This window comes from Dendrobium catenatum, unplaced genomic scaffold (assembly GCF_001605985.2).
Source record: "Dendrobium catenatum unplaced genomic scaffold, ASM160598v2 fragScaff_scaffold_1242, whole genome shotgun sequence".
Taxonomy (NCBI): Eukaryota; Viridiplantae; Streptophyta; class Magnoliopsida; order Asparagales; family Orchidaceae; genus Dendrobium; species Dendrobium catenatum.
The window spans coordinates 357,410-379,347 of record NW_021319704.1 but is presented as its reverse complement, the minus strand read 5'-3'; the positions used below and the strand labels follow the sequence as shown (position 1 = coordinate 379,347).

Genomic DNA, 21,938 nt, shown 5'->3' with positions numbered 1-21,938 from the left:
GAAGAAAAAAAAAACCCTCCCAAATAAAACATTAATCTTATACAACGTTCCTTCTTAAAATTTTGCCTATGTGAAATACTTGACAATAATAAACAGCCCGCGGCTTTTATTCTATCAAAAAATTCATATAATGAAAGACCTTAACTAAAGTGGTCCAAAAATAACTATTCTTCACATCATAAATTTCATAGAAGTCTTAACCAATTTATTAAGCAATATGGAGCATCTCATCTCATTAAAATACTTGAAGAATTTTCGGTTTTATTTGGGACAAATTTTTTTCTGTCTTCAATCACAAAAATTTATGAAGTAGAAAATTTTTATTAAAAAATTGCTTTAGAAAGTAGTGAAAAAGCTGTCTCAAATAAAGCCTTACAGTTTTCTTGCTGTTTTATAAAACAACTTTCTAATATACAAATTTTTTAAGCATGAATATTTTTTTGCTAAAAAGCTATTTTAAAAAATAGTAAAAAAACTATTACAAATGAAATCTAAATCTCACTAAGATATATAAATGAAATTCAATTGTTATATTTTCAAATGATTAGAATTTTTTTGCAACACTTTAACTTCTACATATTATTATTTGATAAAACCCACAAGTCTTTCTTTTCAAATTAGTATGTATCAAAAAATATAAACACAGCTCAACTATATATTGGTTGGACGCAATGGCTAATATCAAGAGGTTTTGAGTTGAGAGTTTGAATCCAATAATTTTTAATTAGAAATTTAAACTCTGAGCTAATAAATCAAGTAAGCTGCATCATACAATGCTACCGTAAAAAATAAAAAACACCACTTCTGGACAAAATGCTTTCCCTGCTCCTTTGCATCAGTATACGATGTCTCACCAGTTTTAAGAGGGTTCCGCTTGGCCTATTATCATTGGAGTAGCTCGGATAACGATGGCTCTACAAGATTCCTATCTCTTTTCCTTCTCCAAGTCCACGTCTTCTTCCCTTCATCATTTCTCCTCTCTCCTCCCCTTTTACCGACGCCGTCAGATTTAGCGATGGCCAGCGGGACCATGAGGGTGGATTCGTCTTCAGGTCCGGCTGAGAACGGGAGGACGGATGAGCCGGCGTCCTCTGCGCGGCGTCCTCTTAGGGTTGGGGACTATCTCGGAAAACATCGTCTTTCTGCCGCCATTGGCCGCCTTCATCAGGAGATCCAATCACTCGAAGTATAAAAAATCTCGCCATTTTTTTTCCTTTCTCTTTTTTCCAGTTTCTTTCTAATCGGCACAAGTAGAAAGGAGTTCAAAGCGATTTCCTGACGGTTTATCTTTAAAGGGGAATTTCGTTATAAAAATACCTCTTTTTATATTTTATCTGTGATTTTTCTTGAATAGTTAAAAAAAATAAGTTTTGGAATGGTCTTTTGGTTAGCTCTGCACTGGAATCGAAATTGCTTGTTTCTATTAAGTGTTATAGGTTGTTAGTATATCATTCTTGTTGTTTTTTGTATGATCCAAATGAAGTTAATGAACCCTGCTTAAGGAATACATCTATTTCGATTCCTATTTTTGAGAATAAATGTTGGTTTTCTCTACCCAATACAATTTTCTAAGAGACTAATTGCATGCATCGAAGGATCGATGTTGACATGAGGTATGATGGTGATTTCTTTATTTTTTTATTTACTTTACTTTAGAGATTAAGGTACTCTATGACATGTCCTTCTTCTTCTTCCTTCTTCATTTGCTTGAAGAAAGGAAATATAAGGAGCTCCACACTCTCTCAAAATTTTCATTTTCTTTCCTTGGAACAATAAACCCCCTTTCCTCAATTTGAGCGCTTTCTCTTCACTTTCTCTAGAATCCAATACCCTAACAGCCTCCCTGATATCCTCCATTCAAATATTTTCCTAAAATTTCTCCAACAAACTCCTCATTTGAATTATTTAACTTAAAATTCAAACATAAAGACTTCAGCTTAAATAACCAACTTACTTGTTCAAATTCAAATCCGAATTCTAACTGTGCTTAAATTTAAACCCTAAAACTAATCTGGCCAATTTCCTTATTGTGTTTTGATTCGTAGCTATTTATTTTCTTTTAACTGACCATACCTTACCGAATCGACCCAACCTAACCAACACAAATTGATCTTCCAGTTTGATCAACCCCATTGAGCTCAGCCATCCATTAAAAAAAAAAAGGAATTATTTTCCTTCATTGCAATTCAAGTTGGATGGTTGAAGTGGAGGAATGCATCGGGCTTGTTATGTGATAGAAATGTACCCCTTAAACTTAAGGGAAAATTCTATAAGATGGTAGTGAGGCCTGCAATGCTTTATGGTGCTGAATGTTGGCATTAAAAAAGAAGCATAATACTAAGTTATGTTTGACAGAGATGAGGATGCTCAGGTGGATGAGTGGCTTTACCCTTAGAGATAGGATACGAAATGAGCATATACGTGAAAAGGTTGGAGTAGCTCCAGTAGAAGATAAGATTAGAGAGAGACGCCTTAGATGGTTTGGTCACATAAAATGTCGGCCTTCCGATGACCTGGTTAGGAGAGTAGAGGTATTAGATTTGACTTATGTTAAGAAAGTTAGGGGTAGGTCTAAAAAGACTTGGTTAGAAATTATTAGGAATGACATTTCTTTATTAGATTTAAACGAGAATTTGACTTTTAATTGGACACAATGGAGAAAAAGGATTCATATAGCCGACCCCACGTAGTGGGATAAAGACTTCATGTTGTTGTTGTTGTTCAATCCTTCTTTTTCTTGAAAAGACATAACGGGATTATCTTCATAATCTGATTAATGGTAAGCTAGCGTTCATAAGGATTTCTATTTGGTATCTTTTGCAAGTACTTTTGTAGATGCTGTTTAATGTTCCAGGGGTGAGTCAACATTCCTGTTCTCCCAACAAAAAAAAGTCATCTATTTAATGGCAGATATATTGAGGCAATCACTGCCAATTTTCATCAGTAACAATTTCTTTACTTGTACTGCCTTTTAATATTTCTTGATCTGCTGTGTTTATTTGATGCTACCAATCTCTAGAGTAGAACACAGGGGGATTGATAGAAACCATAAAGCTCACTTCTTAGTTTAGATGTGTCATTTTCATTGAGTCTTTTATATATTTCATTTCTGTTATTTTTTTTATTTTTACATCATAACCCCGTTTTTTCTTGTTTCAATGTAATGGGTTAATTTGACATTTTTTCTATTTATTAATTTAGTATTCCCTTATTTGTCTTGGATAGTTTTATCATTCGAAATATGATCTATTATTGTTAATAGTTGTCATAATCATGTAACCTGATTATGTTCATATGATTAATGTAATTTATATTTTCCTTGCTGCATGAAGATTTTGGCCTTTCTTTGGAGATTCTATGATTCTTCACTTGTCCTATGACAGATTCAGAGATTTGTCCGAGAAAGTATGCTTCATTATTCTTTGTCTCTTTCCCTACTACTTAACTCCCCTATTCTTCCATGCTCTACATGTTAATCTCTATGATGTTCTTTTATCACTAATACCCTTACATCCTCTTCCGAAGATTAAACTTTTTAATATTATTTTGAAGATTAAAAAGATTTTAGATGAGTGGAAAATGAGTCTATTGATTCCTTTTTTTAATAATAAAGGTGATGCACAAGATTATGCGAATTATAGAGGAATTATGTTTCTGTGTCATACTTTAAAACTACGGAGAGAGTTATGAAACGTAGTTTAAGACGTGGTACTAATGTTTCTCAAAATTAATTTGGATTCATGCTGGGTAGGTCTCTATGGAAGCTATACATTTATTGAGATTTTTGATGGAGAAGTATGAGAGAATAAGGTGGATCTACATATGATATTTATTGATTTAGAGAAAGCATGTGATAAAGTTCCAAGAGAAGTGCTATAGAGAGTTCTTGAAAAAAAGGGGTTAATAATGCTTATATTCAAGTCATTAAGGATATGTATGTAGGAGCTATTAGTTTGACAAAGTATTTTACTATTTCAATTTGATTACATCAAAGATCAACTTTAATCCCATATCTTTTTGCTTTAGTCATGGATGTTCTCACTAGACATTTATAAGAGGTTGTACCTAGTGTTTGCTTTTTGTTGATGATATTTTTCGTTGATAAGACTAGAGAGTGAGTTGAAGGTAAACTTAAATTATGGAGGTCGGCTTTAGAGTCTAAAGTTTTTTTTTTTTGAGGAGTTCTAATACTGAATATATGGAGTGTAATTTTTGTAATAATAAATTTAGTGAGGGTATTGCGATTTTGGGCTCTGATGCCATTAATAAGTGTAAACGTTTTAGATATATTGGGCCTATTGTTCAGAGTGATGGTGAAATAGATGGGGATATTATTAGTAGAATTCAAGTTGAATGGTTGAAGTGGAGGAATGCCTCGGGCTTGTTGTGTGATAGAAACCCCCCCAAAAAAAAAAACAAATTTAAGGAAAAATTTTATAAGATGATTACCTGCAAGCTTTATAGTACAGAATATTGACCATTAAAAGGGAAGCATTATATTAAGTTAAGTGTTGCTAAGATGAGGATGCTCAAGTCGATGAGTGGCTTTACTATTAGAGATAGGATACAAAACGAGCATATAAGTGAAAAAGGTTGGAGTAGCTCCAGTCGAAGATATGATTAGAGAGAGTTAACTTTGATGGTTTAGTCACTCTTTGCTTGCTCAAATGAAGGGATGACCGACACCCGAAATTAAAGTGCGAGGCTGACCAAACGACGTCGGATCGACAAACAGACATCATTGTTGCGTTCGGAATGTTGCCAACCTCTAAAAAATTGTATTTTGTTATGGGGTTGGCGAGGGCACCTGCATAAACACAGTTATTTCCCCACGTACGGGTACTTATAAGTAACCCCACCTCGCCGTAGGCACCGCACCGGGGTCCCATCCCACCACGCGCAATAAAGGCGTGTATGGGCGGTTTTTTGGTGCGCCACTAACTCCCATTTCGGAACCCCCACTTCGTCAAGCCGTCAGTAGGGGCAAGAAGTATGAAGGCTAATTTGACTCGACAAGTTCAAGTGATCGTAGTCTGCTAAATTCTCCTAATTGATCAGATAATCAAAGTTCTAGTGGAAGGAGTCACGAACAACTATGACTTTTAAATCTTGGTATGTTGGAGAAGGCGATGTCTTAAACTTTTGAAACCTGATTTGTCTTTGCTGTGCTTCTTGCTTTGGCGGGACCGCGGTCGTGCTTTTCGTTCCCACCACGCGCAATAAAGGCATTTTAGGGTTGGCGAGGGCATCTGCATAAAAACACAGTGTTTCCCTAGCAAAATTTTAAATATTTATTCGGAGATATCAGCATGCAGCGCAATGTCGACCCAAATGAATATTTAAAGTCTACAAGGACATTTGTAAGTGTCATTCAGGATGCTTCTTTTCGTAGCTTTAGCTTGAGTGGTGAGATCCAGTGGCATTTTGTAGCAGCTTTTGTATTGAGTTGTTTTCTACTTTGTACAGGTAAATTGTCGTCCACAAACTATAATGCCATGCCACCGGATCTGCAACATTCGTACAAGCAGACAGAAGGCGTTCCGGACACAACGACGAAGTCCGTTTGTCAATCAGACATCATTTGGATAACACCGAGCAACATTTTCCTTGAAATTTGTGTCCTTGCCTCGGGATCCGTGTCACCAATTCGGATGCTTCAAATTGAATAAACAAATCGGAGTTCGTGGCGCACCGGAAAATAGCTCATACACGTCTTTATTGTGCGTGGTGGGATGGGACCCCGGTACGGTGCCTACGGCAAGGCGGGGTTACTTATAAGTACCCGTACACGGGGGAACTTTTCTTCAACAAGTCCACCAAAGCACAAAGCAAAAGACCGAATAAAATATCCTATAGTTCACACAAAGCCCAAGGCTGAACTAAGAGGATTTCATCATCAAAAAGTTTATTATGCTAATGTCCGCCGCACAAAGCACAGTGCAGAAGGAACTAAAATCTCACGACTCAAGCTAAAGCTACGAAAAAAAGCATCCTGAAAGAGATACACGCCTCAGCGATGCACGTCACTTGAAGGTTCAAACGACCTCTTATTGTCAAACGGACGGCATTATTGTGATCAGGATGTCGAATTCTGTTAGGTCGGGGCCCCTCACAGTCGAATCAGATGAGATCGGTCAAAAGGGATGACCGACCTGAATAAATATTTAAAATGCCTCATGTCTTGTAGGGACATTTTAAACCCAAACTGGAGAATAAAGTGATACACGCCTCAGCGACGCACGTCACTTGAAGGGTCAAACGACCTATGATTTCCAAATTGACGGCATCGTTGTGATCAGGACGTCGAATTCTATTAGGTCGGGGCTCCTCGCAATCGAACTAGGGCGTTATCCAAATGATGTCTGATTGACAAACGGACTTCGTCGTTGTGTCCGGAACACTGTCACGAACAACTACCGAATGCTCGTAGGCTCCAAATATTCAACCACAAAGGATGAGTCAAAATCTATCAACTTTAGTAAAATTAGCATTGGGAAGCGCCGACGTCGTTTTGTCAACCTCGCACTTTAATTTCGGGTGTTGGTCATCCCTTTTGACCGATCTCATCCGGTTCGACTATGAGGGGCCCCGACCGGAACATCGTCAATACCCTAAATACACTATCAATTTGTTTAATTGAGGTCAACACATAAATCGAGATGATTCCAAATCGACTGCACTTATTTCGTGAAAAATTTAGCCTCTACATTACTCAAACAGACTCTGATCGTGAAACGGAGGCCTTGAAGGCCTAATATGAATGTATTAAGACAAATATACTAGTCATTGCAACCGTATATTTGTTTGATGATTCGAACCTTGTCGACTTCTATTGATCTGCATAGAAGGATCGGGTTCGAACTCGAATTCACTTATTGACCCGCGCAACATCCCTAGACGTCACGTGCTCGTAGACTCCAAATATTCAACCACAAAAGATGACTCAAAATCTACCAACTTCAGTAAAATTAGCATTGGGAAACGCATTTCCCATGACTCAAGTTTGAAATCTGAATGTATGTAAAAGGTCGGATCCAACATGCCCAAATATGACTGGATTGCTGGACATCAGCAATACCATAAATGCACTACCAATTCGTCTAATTTCGATATTCGCAAAATTGACATAGAAAACAGTCACATAAAATGGAGGCTTTCCGATGTAAGAAAGGGAGAGGTAGACCTGAAAATAATTTGTTAGAAAATATTAGAAATGAACTTTCTTTATTAGATTTAAATGAAAATTTGACTCTTAATAGGACACAATGGAGAAAAATGATTTATGTAGCTGATCCCACGTAGTGTGATAAAAGCTTGTTTTTGTTGTACCCTTGCATCCTCTTCTATGTCCTTTATTTTTGTATAACAGGTTTGATACCCCTGCATATGATACATAAATATCATCTCATCCTCCAACTTCATTGATTGAGCATAATTAATTTCATCTACATGAGAATTGTTGAACATCGACTTCCAATTTTATCATCTCGTCTTCCAAATATCTTATTTTAGAGGCTGTCTCACCCATAAATATTGTATTTTTTTCAAATAACAACCCTTGCATCTTTTAAGATTTGAAATTCTTAGCTGTATGTTTGTAAGAATTAGAATGCAAGCTTCATGAATGAGGTGGGTGAAGAGAGGTGCTTCGGGTTGTCCAAAATGATCTGGAACCTGGAGAGAATTGTACGTCAAGCATTTAAGTTTTTAGCCTTTTCTAGAGGTTTATGACAGGGGCTAAATAAATAATCATATCAAAATCTTGTGTTGTTTTGTTTGAATTGCTTAGACTTCATTTGGTAACGTAGTGTTTTGATGTTTGATAAGAAACAAGGTTACTGTTATTCTCATAGATATGAATTAGCTTCTCTGCTTGTGTGTTGCCAATAGTGTTGAAGTACTGCATTCAAGCTTAACATTTGTTACTCCATTTGGGTTGGCTAATGTTGCGAGGAAAAATATTTTTGAAAGCAGTTGTGGGTATTATTTTATTTATTTATTTTGAAAAAAGCGAATCTTTCTTATAGCTACCACATTCTAATAGATTTGATTATAAAAAATAGTTTTTATGATATATAAAAGCAATACAAAAGAAGTTGAATAGGGATGTAACTACTACCTAAAAAACAAGCTTGGAGGAAGTTGGTCCAAATTGAGCCTTAGTTGAACAATTTGCTTTACCCAAAATATTGACTCCAAAAACATTTAAAAGATCATTGTGAGGGTAGCGAACCAAACATGAACAACAAATCTAAGAAAATTGAAGTGGATCTCAAAAACCATGGGCAACACCAGTTGATCAATCCAATCAATTAGTGTGCATTCGGTGAATTGTTTTCCAATGCCTTTATTATATCTTATTTTTTCTTCTCCACACAGTAAACACGGTGTTCTCTGCATTTATGCAGTCAGAGTTAGAAGAACTGGATAAGATGGAGCCATCTTCTGCTGCATGCAATGAGTAAGTGTTTATATAAGATTTCTCTTTGCAGTGCACCGAATCAATCATTCCCGATGGAATAAAATAAAATTTTCTCGTTCTACCCAAAGAAGCTCCAATTTTTCTCAAGCCTGACTGTTCCTTTTGTGGATAATTCAGTGTTCTCTCTTCTATGGAAGGAATACCAGATGCTCTTCTTCCCATGTGAGTCAACAGTCTTATAAACCCGTAATGCTTTTCCTTTGAAATTTCCTTGCTCACTATTATGTTTTAAGTATTTCTGTTGCTTATCTCAGCACCAAAGGGCCTGAGCATTCTGCTTGGGAGAGATGGTTTCAGCCAGTACGAAGCTCCAGGAACCGCAAATGGTGGAGCAACAGAGAGTCTAATGTTTCTTAAGTGTTGGAATTTTGATTTTTTAAATAAAAAACTATAATGTTAGCTCTCTAACACATCAGTTTGGTTTTGTTCTACTTATTATGCATCCTATGTTTATAATTTTTCAGATTATGTTCTGTACTGTTCAAGTTTGATGGGATGCATTATTAAGAAATTGTAAATGCTGCGTTAAAAGTTGAATCTCTCCACCTTTGATTGTTCTATGTTAGCCATAGAACAAGAGGTAATTAGCACTCCATGTTGGATTGCTGGAGGGTTGACATAGCAATGATAAATTTGCTTTCAGTATGATTTAGAGATAGTAAGTTATGTTGAATCATAGAAGAGCCATCTAATATAAAAACCAACTTTCTGGGCCAATGATTTGATATGGTGCAGCTTATGTATGTAGTTTTATAGTTTGATACTTAAAAAGTATATGATGTGATTTAGATCTTTTAGGCTTCGTTTGGGACGGCTTTTTTATTGCTTTCTAAAACAGAGTTTTAGTATAATTTTTTTTATTTTTGTATTAAAACTATGTTTTAGAAAGCAGTAAAAAAGCCGTCCCAAACGAAGCCTTAGTTTCTATGATGTCTTGTCAATAAGTTGTGGTGTCATTGCGGTGAACCAGAATAAGATAGTTTTTCTTAAGAAGCAGGATCAAGACAACCAGCTCATAATTCATTACATGAAGAGCTATTACATGTAAGTACAAAAAAAAAAGGGTATTTAGATGAGAAGACCAAACATAGGTCAATTAGAAGAGCGAAATATTCAAATATTCAGAATAATGGCAGAGAAGAGGGAGACTAGTGTTAGCAGATGGCAGCAAAGAAGAACAATGTAAAGAAGTTGTAGGAGAGATACCAATCAATTATAGGTAAGAGAAAAGAACAAATAATGAAAGAGATCTTTTTTAGAATCTAGCAATTCAGGTAAGGTCCGTACAAGGGCAGTTGCATTACCTGATAGAAAGAAATTGATGGATAGAGTTGCGAGAAGATTCGAGTGTGAAATTTGTTAGTAGGAGAGAGTGGATATTGAAGACTACTATGGACAATCTCGTTAGAATGATTGATTTTACTTAATAACTTACTGGTTAGCTATCTCTAAAGCTAAAAATTTAGTGCAACAATTTTAATTCCTTGTGATTCTCAAATAACCAAGGAAAGCCAAAGCAAGTGGATAATAATAAAGCTAGTTGTCCTTCTAAAATTATGGAAGTCTGTTTTTAAATGACCATAAAGTTATATTGAAGAAGATATCAGTAGCTATTCTTAGTATTTTTGAATTTTGAACATTAGAACCTGATGCATAGTTTAAATATTATTGGAATGAATGAAAGGGAAAGTTTTGATATTTTGGCAAAGAATAGAGAGTGAAATTTCTAGAGTTGAGAGCTTAGTGTTCAACCCCCCCACAATGCAAACCCCCTGTTCAACTCCCCCCCCCCCCCAAGGAAGAGTATGTGATCTTTTTTCTAGTTATTGATTTATCTCACAATCTCTTATAATATATTATCCCATATTCTTAGCATCATCCCTAATCATTTTTCCATAACCTAAAATCATAAGAAATTTTTAAATCTCTCTTAATGTTGGCTACCATTTTCTCTATTTTTCCAATAGAGGTGTGGAAATACTTAGGAGATAAAAGGAATTTTTTGGCTTATTAAACTTTTTAATACTATTTTGAAGACAAAAGATGACATGAGTGGAGAATGAGTGTGTTGATTCTTATTTTTAAGAATAAAGGTGATGCACAAGATTATGCGAATTATAGAGGAATTAAGTTAATGTGTCATACTTTAAAACTATGGGAGCGAGTTATGGAGCATAGGTTGTGGTGTGATACAAATATTTCTCAAAATCAATTTGGATTCATGTCGCGTAGGTCTACTATGGAAGCCATACATTTATTGAGAGGTTTGATGGAGAAATATAGAGTGAATAACGATGATCTACATATGATATTTATTGATTTAGTGAAAGCATCTGATAAAGTTTCAAGATAAGTTCTATGGAGAGTTCTTGAAAAGAAAGGAGTTAGTAATGCTTATATTCAAATCATTAAAGATATGTATGCAATAGCTATTACTTGTGTTCAAACACAAGGTGGTTTGACCATGTATTTTTTTTATTTCGGTTGGATTACATCAAGGAATAGCCTTAGGCCCATATCTTTTTCTCTAGTTATGGATGTTTTCACTAGACATTTGCAAGAGGATGTACCCTAGTGTATGTTTTTGCTGATGATATTCTTCTTGTTGATAGGACTAGAGAGGGAGTTGAAGGTAAATTTGAATTATGGAGGTCAACCTTAGAGTCTAAAAGTTTTCTCTTGAGTATATCTAAAATGGAATATATGGAGTATAATTTTAGTAATAATAGACCTAGTGGGGGGTTTTTTGACTTGGGCGATCAAGTCATTAATAAGAGTACACATTTTAGATATCTTGGATCTATTGCTTAGAATGATGGTGAAATAAATGGGATATTATCAGTACAATTCAAGTTGGATGGTTGAAGTAGAGGAATGCTTCGGGCTTTTTATGTGATAGAAAAGTCTCTCTTAAACTTAAGGAAAAAATTCTATAAGATAGTGGTTATAAATCTCCAAAAGGAAACCGTCGGCTACAGAGCCTAGGGACCGATAAAACTCTCGATTAAGGATCTGATATTATTCTTCCCAAAATAGGAAATTTGCATGAAAAGGGAGACTAGGAAATCCTACTCATAAGGAAAGAAAGGTTTCAAATGGGCTACCTATTAAAATTTGGATTAAGGTAGTCGAGGAGAGAAAGAAACTCAAACACTCAGAGCATGCAGAGAAAGGATTTAAGTGGTTCCATCTATGTGACACGGATAAGTAGGGTTTACAGTCCCTGAAGAAAAGGAACTTACCCACCATTTAAGCATACTACGAGACACCTAGTGTAGTAGTCTCGAATATTAGATCTAAGGTGAGCGTAGTGTTTTACCCAACACTAACATCCGTGTTCTAGCTAATGCACCTGGGCTTATACACTGCCTAAAAAGGGATGCCAGCTAACCACCTAAGCACATAAAATTCATGCAGTCCAGTCTTTATGAAAGATATGTATGTATTTTAGTGTATTAAAAGTAGCCCTGACGTCTAGAGAGTTTCCTAATTAGCTATGGACATATGTTGGGTGAATATTCTTAGAGCTAATACAATTAAATTTTAATTAAGTTGGTTTCTAATGCAATGCATGCTAGATGAAAAGGCTAAATCATGTATGCTTGAGATTTTAAGAACAACTTATATAAAAATAATTTTTAGAAAAGACTGAGCCTCCACAGGTCCGACACTTCATCCTCATAGGCCAGATTATTCAGACTCTACCCACAGATGGGGAGGTCTCTTATTCGAAGGAGAGAAAAGAATGCAATTAATATGCATGCGAGTGCGGATAATTATGGCTATTCCATAGGTCTAAGTTATTTAAACCTTAAAATTTTGAATATTAGTTACGAGTAGAAAAAGTTTTTTTATCATAAAGAGCCTAACGAAAATCAGGGTACACACATACAAGAAAAAAACCTAAAAAAGTAGGCAATTCTTACTGCGAACAAAAAATAAACACATCAATATAAATCTAGAAAAATCATAGTAAAGTCCACGATAAGTGCTGTATAAGTACAAATTAGGGTCTGTAGAAAAGTAATGGTGGCTAGACCCCACCGACAACAACCTGGATTCTAATCATAATGAATGACGCAAGTCTTAAAAGTAAGGTATTTCATCTTCAAGTCTTCGTCTTCAGATTTTCATATGGATCATCTCCGGACTGTCTTCATTTGGATCGTCTCCTTTGGGCTCCGTATGGTTCGTCTTTCGGAAGGGCACCCAAATAACTAAGAAATTTCCTATAAAGGGTCTTTCTTATTCTCTTTGGGTACCGAGTATTTGAAATGCTAGACTTTTAAAGACTTTAACAACTCAATGAATAACAAACTACATTACATTTTAAAAAAATAAATCTAGACCCGAACTCATACATGGTTATCCTAATAAAAATCATTCTAAGCAATTTAATATATCATATCACAAGTAGTTAATAATAGTGCAGAAAAGTAAATACATTTTTCCACGCTCTTTTAATTTAGGTAGGGGTCTTTAGCAATTTATGAAACATCTGTAGAAAATAGCATTAGTATTTAAAGCTTTATGATTATAGCCCCCTTTATTAGCGCCGCATGAGCTTGGTCACATGCATAAGATTGAATTAGTATAAAAGCGGCCCTAGCCCATAAGCAGTCTAACACACATAATATATTAATCAATGTATAGAAAATATAATGAAGTAAAGCTCAATCACAGCACAATAGAGTCAAACACATCAACCAACACGTGTTATATACGAAAATATCACATCACGGAAGCAGGAAAAGAAAATGCCGGCCCTAATCCTAGAGCTAGAAGTGATGCCCTAACAAATATATGTGTGTGTAGTAGGCTTATATGGCTTTGGATAGGTCCTATGTCAGGTATTTAGTTCAAGTTGTCTATAGTTTAAGTTTGTTGAAGGTCTGAAAAGGAAACTTTATTTAAAGTTTAAATATTAGTAAATTTGGATTCATTTTAGTTAATTTAGTTTATTGATCAATTTTAATACTTAGGGTAATGATTTTTTGAAGTTTAAGTTATATTAGTCAATTTTGGAAAGTCTCTCGTCGTCCTATGCGCTAAGTTAAGGGGGCCCAAAAGATTACTATTGAAAATGGGTTAGGTTTGGGGGTTCTAGAATTTTTATTAAATATTAGGCCTTAAGGGGAGTAGTTAGGCTTTGAGTTTGCTAGATTCTTAGATTTTTTTTTTGTTAAAGTGGATTTATTAGAATTTTCTGAAGGTATTGAGACCTAATTATCGGGTAAATTAGGGTTTGTTAATTAAGGGGTCTAAAGGCTCCTAAAAATTTCTAGAAAATTTTGGAAGGGTCAGGATGTCACTAAGTTTAAGTGTTTGAAGTTTCAAGTCATTCGATGATCTATCTTAGCTCATAGAATTTTTTTAAGTTCACTAGACGGGTTCTTAATTATTATTCTTAGGGTGTTGCTATGTTGAATAGACTTAAATCAATATTAATGGTTAACCCTTGAGGTAACATGCAAGGAATGTATAAAAACAGTAAACACGACATGTCCTTAGATCTAGGAGAGCCTAGGCTAAGTGCTCGTGCATCATACATATAGAAAATATGATGAAAAAAGGATTAAGCACGTCTAATGGTGTTCTTAGTAAATGATTGAGGTTCAATCATCCATTAATCCACCTCCCTCATAAATACTATTCATAAGCACAAGCATATGTTTAAAATTTCAAATATTGGATCTCCCAAAATTAGGTATTTAAATAATATATGTAATTTTAAAATAATTTAAATCACATCTATTAAATAAATTTATTTTAGAAAATAATGCAATTCAAAATAATTCAATGTTTATACTCATAGGAGATTCACTGGTCACCTGATTGAAGTTTCAAAAATATTTTGAAAATAAATTTTAATTTCAACATAATTAACATAATAATTATTTAAATATTATTTAAATAATCAAATAATCATATAATACAGAAATATGCTAGAAGAATAAATTTAAGTACCTGAAAGTATTTTTAAAACAAAATTCATAATTTTCTGAAAAATATAAGGTATTATATGTAATTATCCGATTTAAAATGAATTAGTTATGAATTTTTAAAGTTTAAAGGTAATTAAAAGTAATTTTAAAATAATTTGAAATAATTATTTAAAAATAATTATTAAATGAAATCATATTAAATATTGAAATCTATGAAACTTAACATAATTTAAAGTAACTTTATTTAGGTAAAATTAATAATAATAATAATAATAATAATAATAATAATAATAATAATAATAATAATAATAATTAAAATCACTATTTTAATAATATTTTAAAATAAATATAATATTTTTAATTTAAATTAATTTTAAATTAAAGAGCATGAAAATACAAACAATTTTATATATTACACGTTTTTTTTAAATTTAAATTGGATTTTTTTATAACTTAAATAAGTTAAAAAAGACTTTAAAATTATTTAAAATAAATAAAACTAAAAGAAAGCCTTGGGATGCCACTTGTCGGCTCGGGAGTGGCCCCGCGGATCGCAGACAATCATTGTCTGGCGTCACAATCAACCACCGGCAATGATTGCGGCAATCATTCCGCAAACACAGCGATGACTTATCCATGTCTTTATGAATTCAGGCCGTCCGATCCTCCATTATTTGGAGCGGACGGTCGTGATGGCGCCAGACGAAGCACTAATCTGCGGGATCAAACCTTTTGGTCGTTCCAAATTGTGGAATGATAGGATCTCATCCATTGATCATGAAATCAACGGTGGAGATCAACCCTTACCACATGCAAAACTGAACCCAAGCCGTAACACAATATTTTGGCTCTTCTCTCGATCGGGTGCACCAAATCACATGAAACTTTAAACCTAGCTTCTACACGTGAAGATCAATTGTGGGGGAGCAAAAAAATGAGGTCTAAAATGCTCTTAATGCAATGCTAATTAACCCGAAGTGTCCTAGTTTAGGTCTAAGGATTTCACCTTGAATTTTGGACGGTTTGGACCATATAAGGGCTTGTTACACTTGTACACTATTCACGCTCCTAGTTGTAGAAGAAATCGTGGCTTGAAACGCATTGGATCGAATGCAAAATGCTTTGGAAGACTTAGGGTCTTGGTTGGCCAGAGTTCTCACCGTCGATGACCCTTGACCGATAAATTTGACTTGGAAGATGTGGAAGGGATTGGGGAGAGATCTCAAACCAAAAATCTCAACTTGGGAGCACTTAGGGAGAAAGTTATGAGTCAAAAGATCCTTCAAACACCGTAATTTATCCTATTTATAGCCCTAGGCCTATCATGGACCGTTTAGATTGAATCTAGGGCTGAAACAGAAGATGGAGGGAGTGATTAGGTCGGGATTTAGCTCAAGGCATGATTTGGAATGATTGAATGCATTAAATAGGGCTTAAATTGACCCAAATGAGTAGATTTGACCAAAGAGATACTTGGGTTAACAAAGTTAAGGGTTGACTTGGTCAACCTAGTCAAAGAGGTCCAAGGTAGTGGGGTTTTGAGCCAAAGAAGGGTTTGAATAGGTTTGAAATTGATTTGGGCTCAAAGGGTTCAAATAGGGTCAACCTGGGTTGACCTGGTCAACCAAGTTAACCCAGGGCATGGGTCTAGGCCCAATGGGTTGGGTCTGACCAATTGAGTCCAAGGGAGGTGAGAGATTGAGCCTAGAAGCCATGAAATTTATGTGAAACCAATTAAAAGAGATTTGGGTCAATTTGAGTCGACCTTGGTTGACCTAGTCAACCAGGTTGACCCAGGGCCTGGGTCTGAGCTCCACACTTGGCTTGACTCACTAAACTCAGGGGAGGTGGTCTTGAGGCCTGGCTTAGTCAATTTGACTAGGTCAACCCTTTAAGCCAAGGATCTGGGGAAAAACAAGGTCAACAATGGTCAGACCTGCAATGCTTTATTATGCAGAATGTTGGCCATTAAAAGAGAAGCATAGTACTAAGTTAAGTATTGCAGAGATGAGGATGCTTACGTGGATAAGTGTATTTACCATTGGAGATAAGATACGAAATGAGCATATATGTGAAAAGGTATGAGTAGCTCTAGCAGAAGATAAATTAGATTGAGTCACCTTAGATGATTTGATCACATAAAATGATGGCCTTATGATGACCCGATTAGGAAAGTAGAATCGTTAGATTTGACTTTTAAAAGGTGGAGGTAGACCTAAAAATACTTGGTTAGAAAATATCTTTCTTTATTAGATTTAAACAAAAAAATTTGACTTTTAAAAGGACACAATGGAGAAAAAGGATTCATGTAGGTAACCCCACATAGTGGGACAAAGGCATGTTATTGTTGTTGTTGTCTTTATGTTGGCAACCATAACTAGGGTTCTCTTGACTTAATTTTGATCCTTCCTCTTCCATTACCCCAAGAACACATTGGATCTCCACCATGTGCTCTAGGTCTAACTCGTACACATTCTCCTAGCATTCCATGCCTTTTCATCCCATCAATACATCATTGAGCCCCTCCAATAACTCAATAATTCAAGACTAGTCAAATGTATTCAAGCTGATCACTTTGAACTAGTATTGACTCCCCATCCTTTGGCATCCAAAACACCTTGAATTTCATTAAAAATGTCATTTCATGTTAAAAGAAATTAATCCAAAATTCCCAATTTGTTCCATACTTTGAATTCTCCACCATAAGAAACCTTTAATTTAAATCCCCATGGGGAACTCCAAGATTGACCATGATGTAACCGCTTGATTTATTACACCCAAGAGTTTAAATTGTAAAGAAATGTATCATTTATCTTTGAGTTACAACCAGAGCTTCCTAATTTCTTTCAATATAAATACCAGTGGAAATAAATATATTGATCAAAACATCAATATACATTTGTATTCATTACTTAAAAATTATATATAATAGTTAAGAGTCATACAATTACAACACACAGTTTTCCCACTCTTGAATAGATAGAGAAAGAGAGAGCCATTTTCTAGAGAGAGAGAGAGAGAGCCATTTTCTAGAGAGAGGGAGATTTTCAAAATTCCATTTCCAATGTTTTCGTGCAGATTCCTCCCCGACGGTGATCGTCCTCTAATCATCTACCGGTGACTAATGGGTGACGTTCATCATCCTATTGGTGGTTCTGGGAGGACTACTCCAATTTTGAATCATGATGATAGAGTCTCAATGAATGATTCAATGTATGTAAGGAATCGAATTCCTGTTGTTAAGGTGAAGCCATTGATAGTTAATTGAGCTTTTTTAAATTCTAAGAAGGAAACTCTAGTATTTGGTAAAGGTAAAGAGGTTATTGTTGATGATTGTATTAAAAGCCCGAAAGTTTCAAAAACTTTGAAATTGAAATCTGTTATTCTGAATGCTTCGACATCGTCAGACTTTAAATACATGTGAGCAGATTTTGCAATTCTACTATGTGTAGTCCTGGTAATCAGATCTTAAAAGGTACAATTGCTAGTGGAAGTGTTGATGTGATTGACAATATGCCGTTGAATGCAAATAACGTATAAGTTTCAGGTTCTTAATCAGTTCTGAAAAATTCCCCTATTTTACATAACGACTTGGAGAAAGTCATGAATTATATTTCAGGAGAATTGAATTATGAAAATCAATCTTTCGAGAATATTACACCTCCTGAAACTGTTAATAAGATGGGAAATCTGAAGAACAATGCTTGTGCTAGAAATGCAAATTTGAAAGTGGATAATCTGAACCTGGGTTCCTTTTTGGCTGATGATGGGAAAATTGTGAGATTGCATATGGGTAATGCATTGAAAAATACTAAAATATTGGATAATGCTTTTGTCATCAATGTTTTTGGTGACAATATACCATTTTATGTAATCAACATGGAGTTAAGAAGACAATGGAGCTGTTTTGGGAATTTCAAACTTACCATGTTGGGACAAGATTGGGTTCTTTGCTCATGTGAAAATGCTGATATGTTGGAATCAATTTTAAGTGAGGGACCTTGGTTTATAAAAGGCCATATAGTGGGTATTGATAAATGGGCACCTACTTTTTCCCCAAATCTTTGAAGGGTCTTTCAGCACCAGTGTGGATTAGGTTGCCCAATCTACCTTTACATTGTTGGGATGATATCAACATATGCAGGATTTCATCTCAAGTGGGAAAGCCTTTTTTACTATATGGAAACATGTTTCAATGGAATAGAAGAGAATTTGTTGGGATTTGTGTTCGAATTATGTTAGATAAACAACTTCCACTAGGAGTTTGGGTTTAAATGGGTTGACCCTAAACTTACCCATTTTTACAAACAAGTCAAAAAATCCAACTAGAACTCGACCCCCTCGGGTTACTGGGTTCACCCAACCCGATCCGCAAACATGAAACAGGCGTAGTATTATGCATACTGGCAAAGCGCGGTGAGGTCAGGGGTAAGCATGGGCCGCGCGATATGGCTGGAGGTTGGGCATGGGGCCACTGTGGGTGCATGCCGTGCAGCTAGGCTGGATAGCAGCAGCTTTGCGACACCACTCTATACGTTAATTCGGTAAAAATATAAAATACAAATGTAATAATTAATCCAGCATATAATTATGGATATGTTCATAAATAATAAAATACATGTTGTAATAGTTAATCCAATAAAACTTTAAAATACAAATGTAAAAGAAATAAAGTAGTAAATAATCATTCTTAAATCATACATCATAGTAGTATTATCCATATATTAAAGAAATCATATAATTCAATAAAGCCAAAAATGTTGAAGAAAATGTCAAAATTTATAGCAATACAATACAATATTTATAGTACTCATATAAGAGTGTACACATGATATTCAGTTATTATGTATTACTAACAAATCATATCTTATATCACAATGAATCACGTGTTCAGTAACAATAGATTAATAATTATAGTACAATAAATCATATTCAAACAATCATATTAAACAAGTAAGGAGTTCTAGCTCATGTGGCATTTTTTCAGTACTTAGTAAATTAAAAAACATTGGCTCAGTAAATAGAGTCATCACTCTTACCTGTTAGTACAGTAATTAACTCCTTATAACTCCTAATCAGTCAGTGAATTAGTAAAGGATAAAATAATAAGCCATAATATTTAATGGAAAGTCTATCGAATGACCATCCCATATAGGTATAAATACTCTCCTACCAACATTAGTGAATAACTAGCCTTTGCTTGTTTTCACGTACACTATTATCACAATATTGTAAATGTAATAGTAACAGGCTATTTCTCAATCACATGTTCATATTCATTGACAACACTTGTATTAATAGTATAATTGTATTAAAATACTAAAATTATTATTCATAATCAAATCGTACATTATGTAATAATTTTCATTTTAATTGGTAAAATATAAAAGCAACAAATCAAAATGACCAAAATGAAGAGTACTATAACATACAAAAAGTTATACGGTAACAAATTCCTACAATCAGAAATAGATACTTAAAATCAATTTGGGAGAAGTCAAAATCTTTGAAAATAGTACGTTAGAAGTCATCTACAAAGATATGAAGAAATTTCATAAAAGTGATGAAATAAATTGGCATACAAAAGATTTCTTTCTCTTTCTTCTCTCCTTCTTCCCTTCTCTTCTTCCTTTCCTTCAATGGCAAGCCAACAAGTGAGGGAGAGAGTGGAGCGGATGACTATACACACACACACACACACTTATTTTAGTGTATGGCGGTGTAGCACCCAAGTGACTCAATGCCACTGTGCTGCATGTCATTCCAAGATTACTATAGACCAAAGAGTTGTGGTGTCTAGGCACCACTTTTTTACAACGTTGTTGTGCCCGAAAGCACAACGTTGCAGCACTCCTATAGAATTCTTATGCTTTTCATTTTATTTTTTTTCTTCATATTTTTAGATTGTTACATGATTGACCCTTCCTTGTAGCCAAAACCTTAAATAAAATTATTTTACACTTTAATGTGTCTCCCACATCACTAACCACCCATTGTAATAAGTGAAAGCCTTGGATCAACCATTCTAAGGTAGGTTGACTTGGTATTAGAGTCAAAGCTTGAACTCTAATAATTTCATCAAAAGAAGAATCTGGAGCATTAAAGTATGAACTTTTGATATTTGTAATTGATCGAACCAAGCGATAATCTCTAACCTTGCACATGGTTAATTTTCATTTATTTTAATTTAATTAAATCAAGAAGAAAATTAGATAATTACATATTTGTGGTAATCTTATGATATTATGTACTTAGCTCCAACTAATTTCCTTTGTCATAAAGCCTAGCCTACTACACTTACGTAAAATTATCTTAGAAAGCTATATAAGTGAATTCCTTAATGCGGGAGTGCTCCACATACAATTCAACCTCTTAAAGTACAAACTCATATATAGGATATAACTTTATGTGTCAAGATTTTGTCCTGAGGCTCGAATTAGTTAGTAAGAGACAGATAGTTGGACGAGTTTAAATTTTCATCTTCTAAAATTTCTAATAATAATTATTTTTATCATATTTATAGCCACTAAAACCTTAAATTTATTTTAATAAAAAGAATACTATAACTATTTCAAAAAAATAACTTTCTCATGGAATGTCATGCTTACAATACACGTACTCTCCTCTTTGACTCATTCAAATCAATAATGTCTATATACGTACGTTGGTAAAATATGAATGAGTTATAAGCATGTTGTGCTTCTAAATTATAATAATATAAAAATATAATTTTAACAATATATATGCTTGCTGTAAAATATAAAATAACATTACTAACAATTAATTTTAAAATGGCTATTAATCATATATTATGGATATATAATACTCACATTTTGTCTAAGCATTTTTTGTAACTAATACGACCATCATTGGAGACACTGTTTAAATAGTATCAAGTAAAATACTCTCTTTTTCATTCCCTTTTCCACAACCTTTTCCATTTCATGTGCATGAGTACATTATATCTTGAACCAGTATTATAAGAGGGTGTACTGCATCAGTAAATATACTCATACAAATATTCTATATAAATCATTTTATTTCCATCTTGTATATCATTTCATATATATATATATATATATAACATGTATTATGTCATATGATAACTGACCTCACTATGATATAGAATTATTGTCATCCAATTTAACATGAACAATCAATTACCTTTAGTAGAGATAATTTATAGAGCTTTAATAGTAAGCAATTAAATAATAATAATACTTAATGTATGATATTCAGAAGAAGCAAATATTATTACTGTAAATTAGCACATGAGTACTCACTTTGAAATTAGGTGCCTTGAAAATTAACTTTAATCACCACTCTATCGTTATCAGCTTAATACCTATATAATTATATTTTTATTTTTCATACTTTATAATTTTTCTCTAACTCAAAAAGATTCTCTACATCTAATATTTAAAATTTTTCCCCCATAAATTCAATTTATTACTTAATATATCATAATTCAAATAACTAAAATCCTAAATAATATTTATATACAATATAAA

At 34.1% G+C, this 21,938-nt stretch overlaps 1 protein-coding gene across 4 annotated transcripts; it reads left to right on the top strand.

The window, feature by feature from the left end:
* The first annotated feature begins 853 nt into the window (after positions 1-853).
* Positions 854-9,199, top strand: LOC110105341 (guanine nucleotide-binding protein subunit gamma 2). 4 transcript variants are annotated; one of them, XM_028699320.1, is made up of 5 exons: positions 854-1,186; positions 3,384-3,405; positions 8,380-8,461; positions 8,600-8,644; positions 8,737-9,199. In XM_028699320.1, the coding sequence occupies exons 1-5, from the start codon at positions 1,016-1,018 to the stop codon at positions 8,837-8,839; spliced, it is 423 nt and encodes a 140-aa protein (XP_028555153.1). In that variant the 5' UTR covers positions 854-1,015; the 3' UTR covers positions 8,840-9,199. The 4 variants fall into 4 exon arrangements, with proteins under 4 accessions (XP_028555153.1, XP_028555151.1, XP_020690465.1 ...); XM_028699318.1 differs by having other exon boundaries at positions 877-1,186; positions 3,333-3,405; positions 8,409-8,461; XM_028699319.1 differs by having other exon boundaries at positions 899-1,186; positions 8,409-8,461.
* Positions 9,200-21,938: the final 12,739 nt, after the last annotated feature.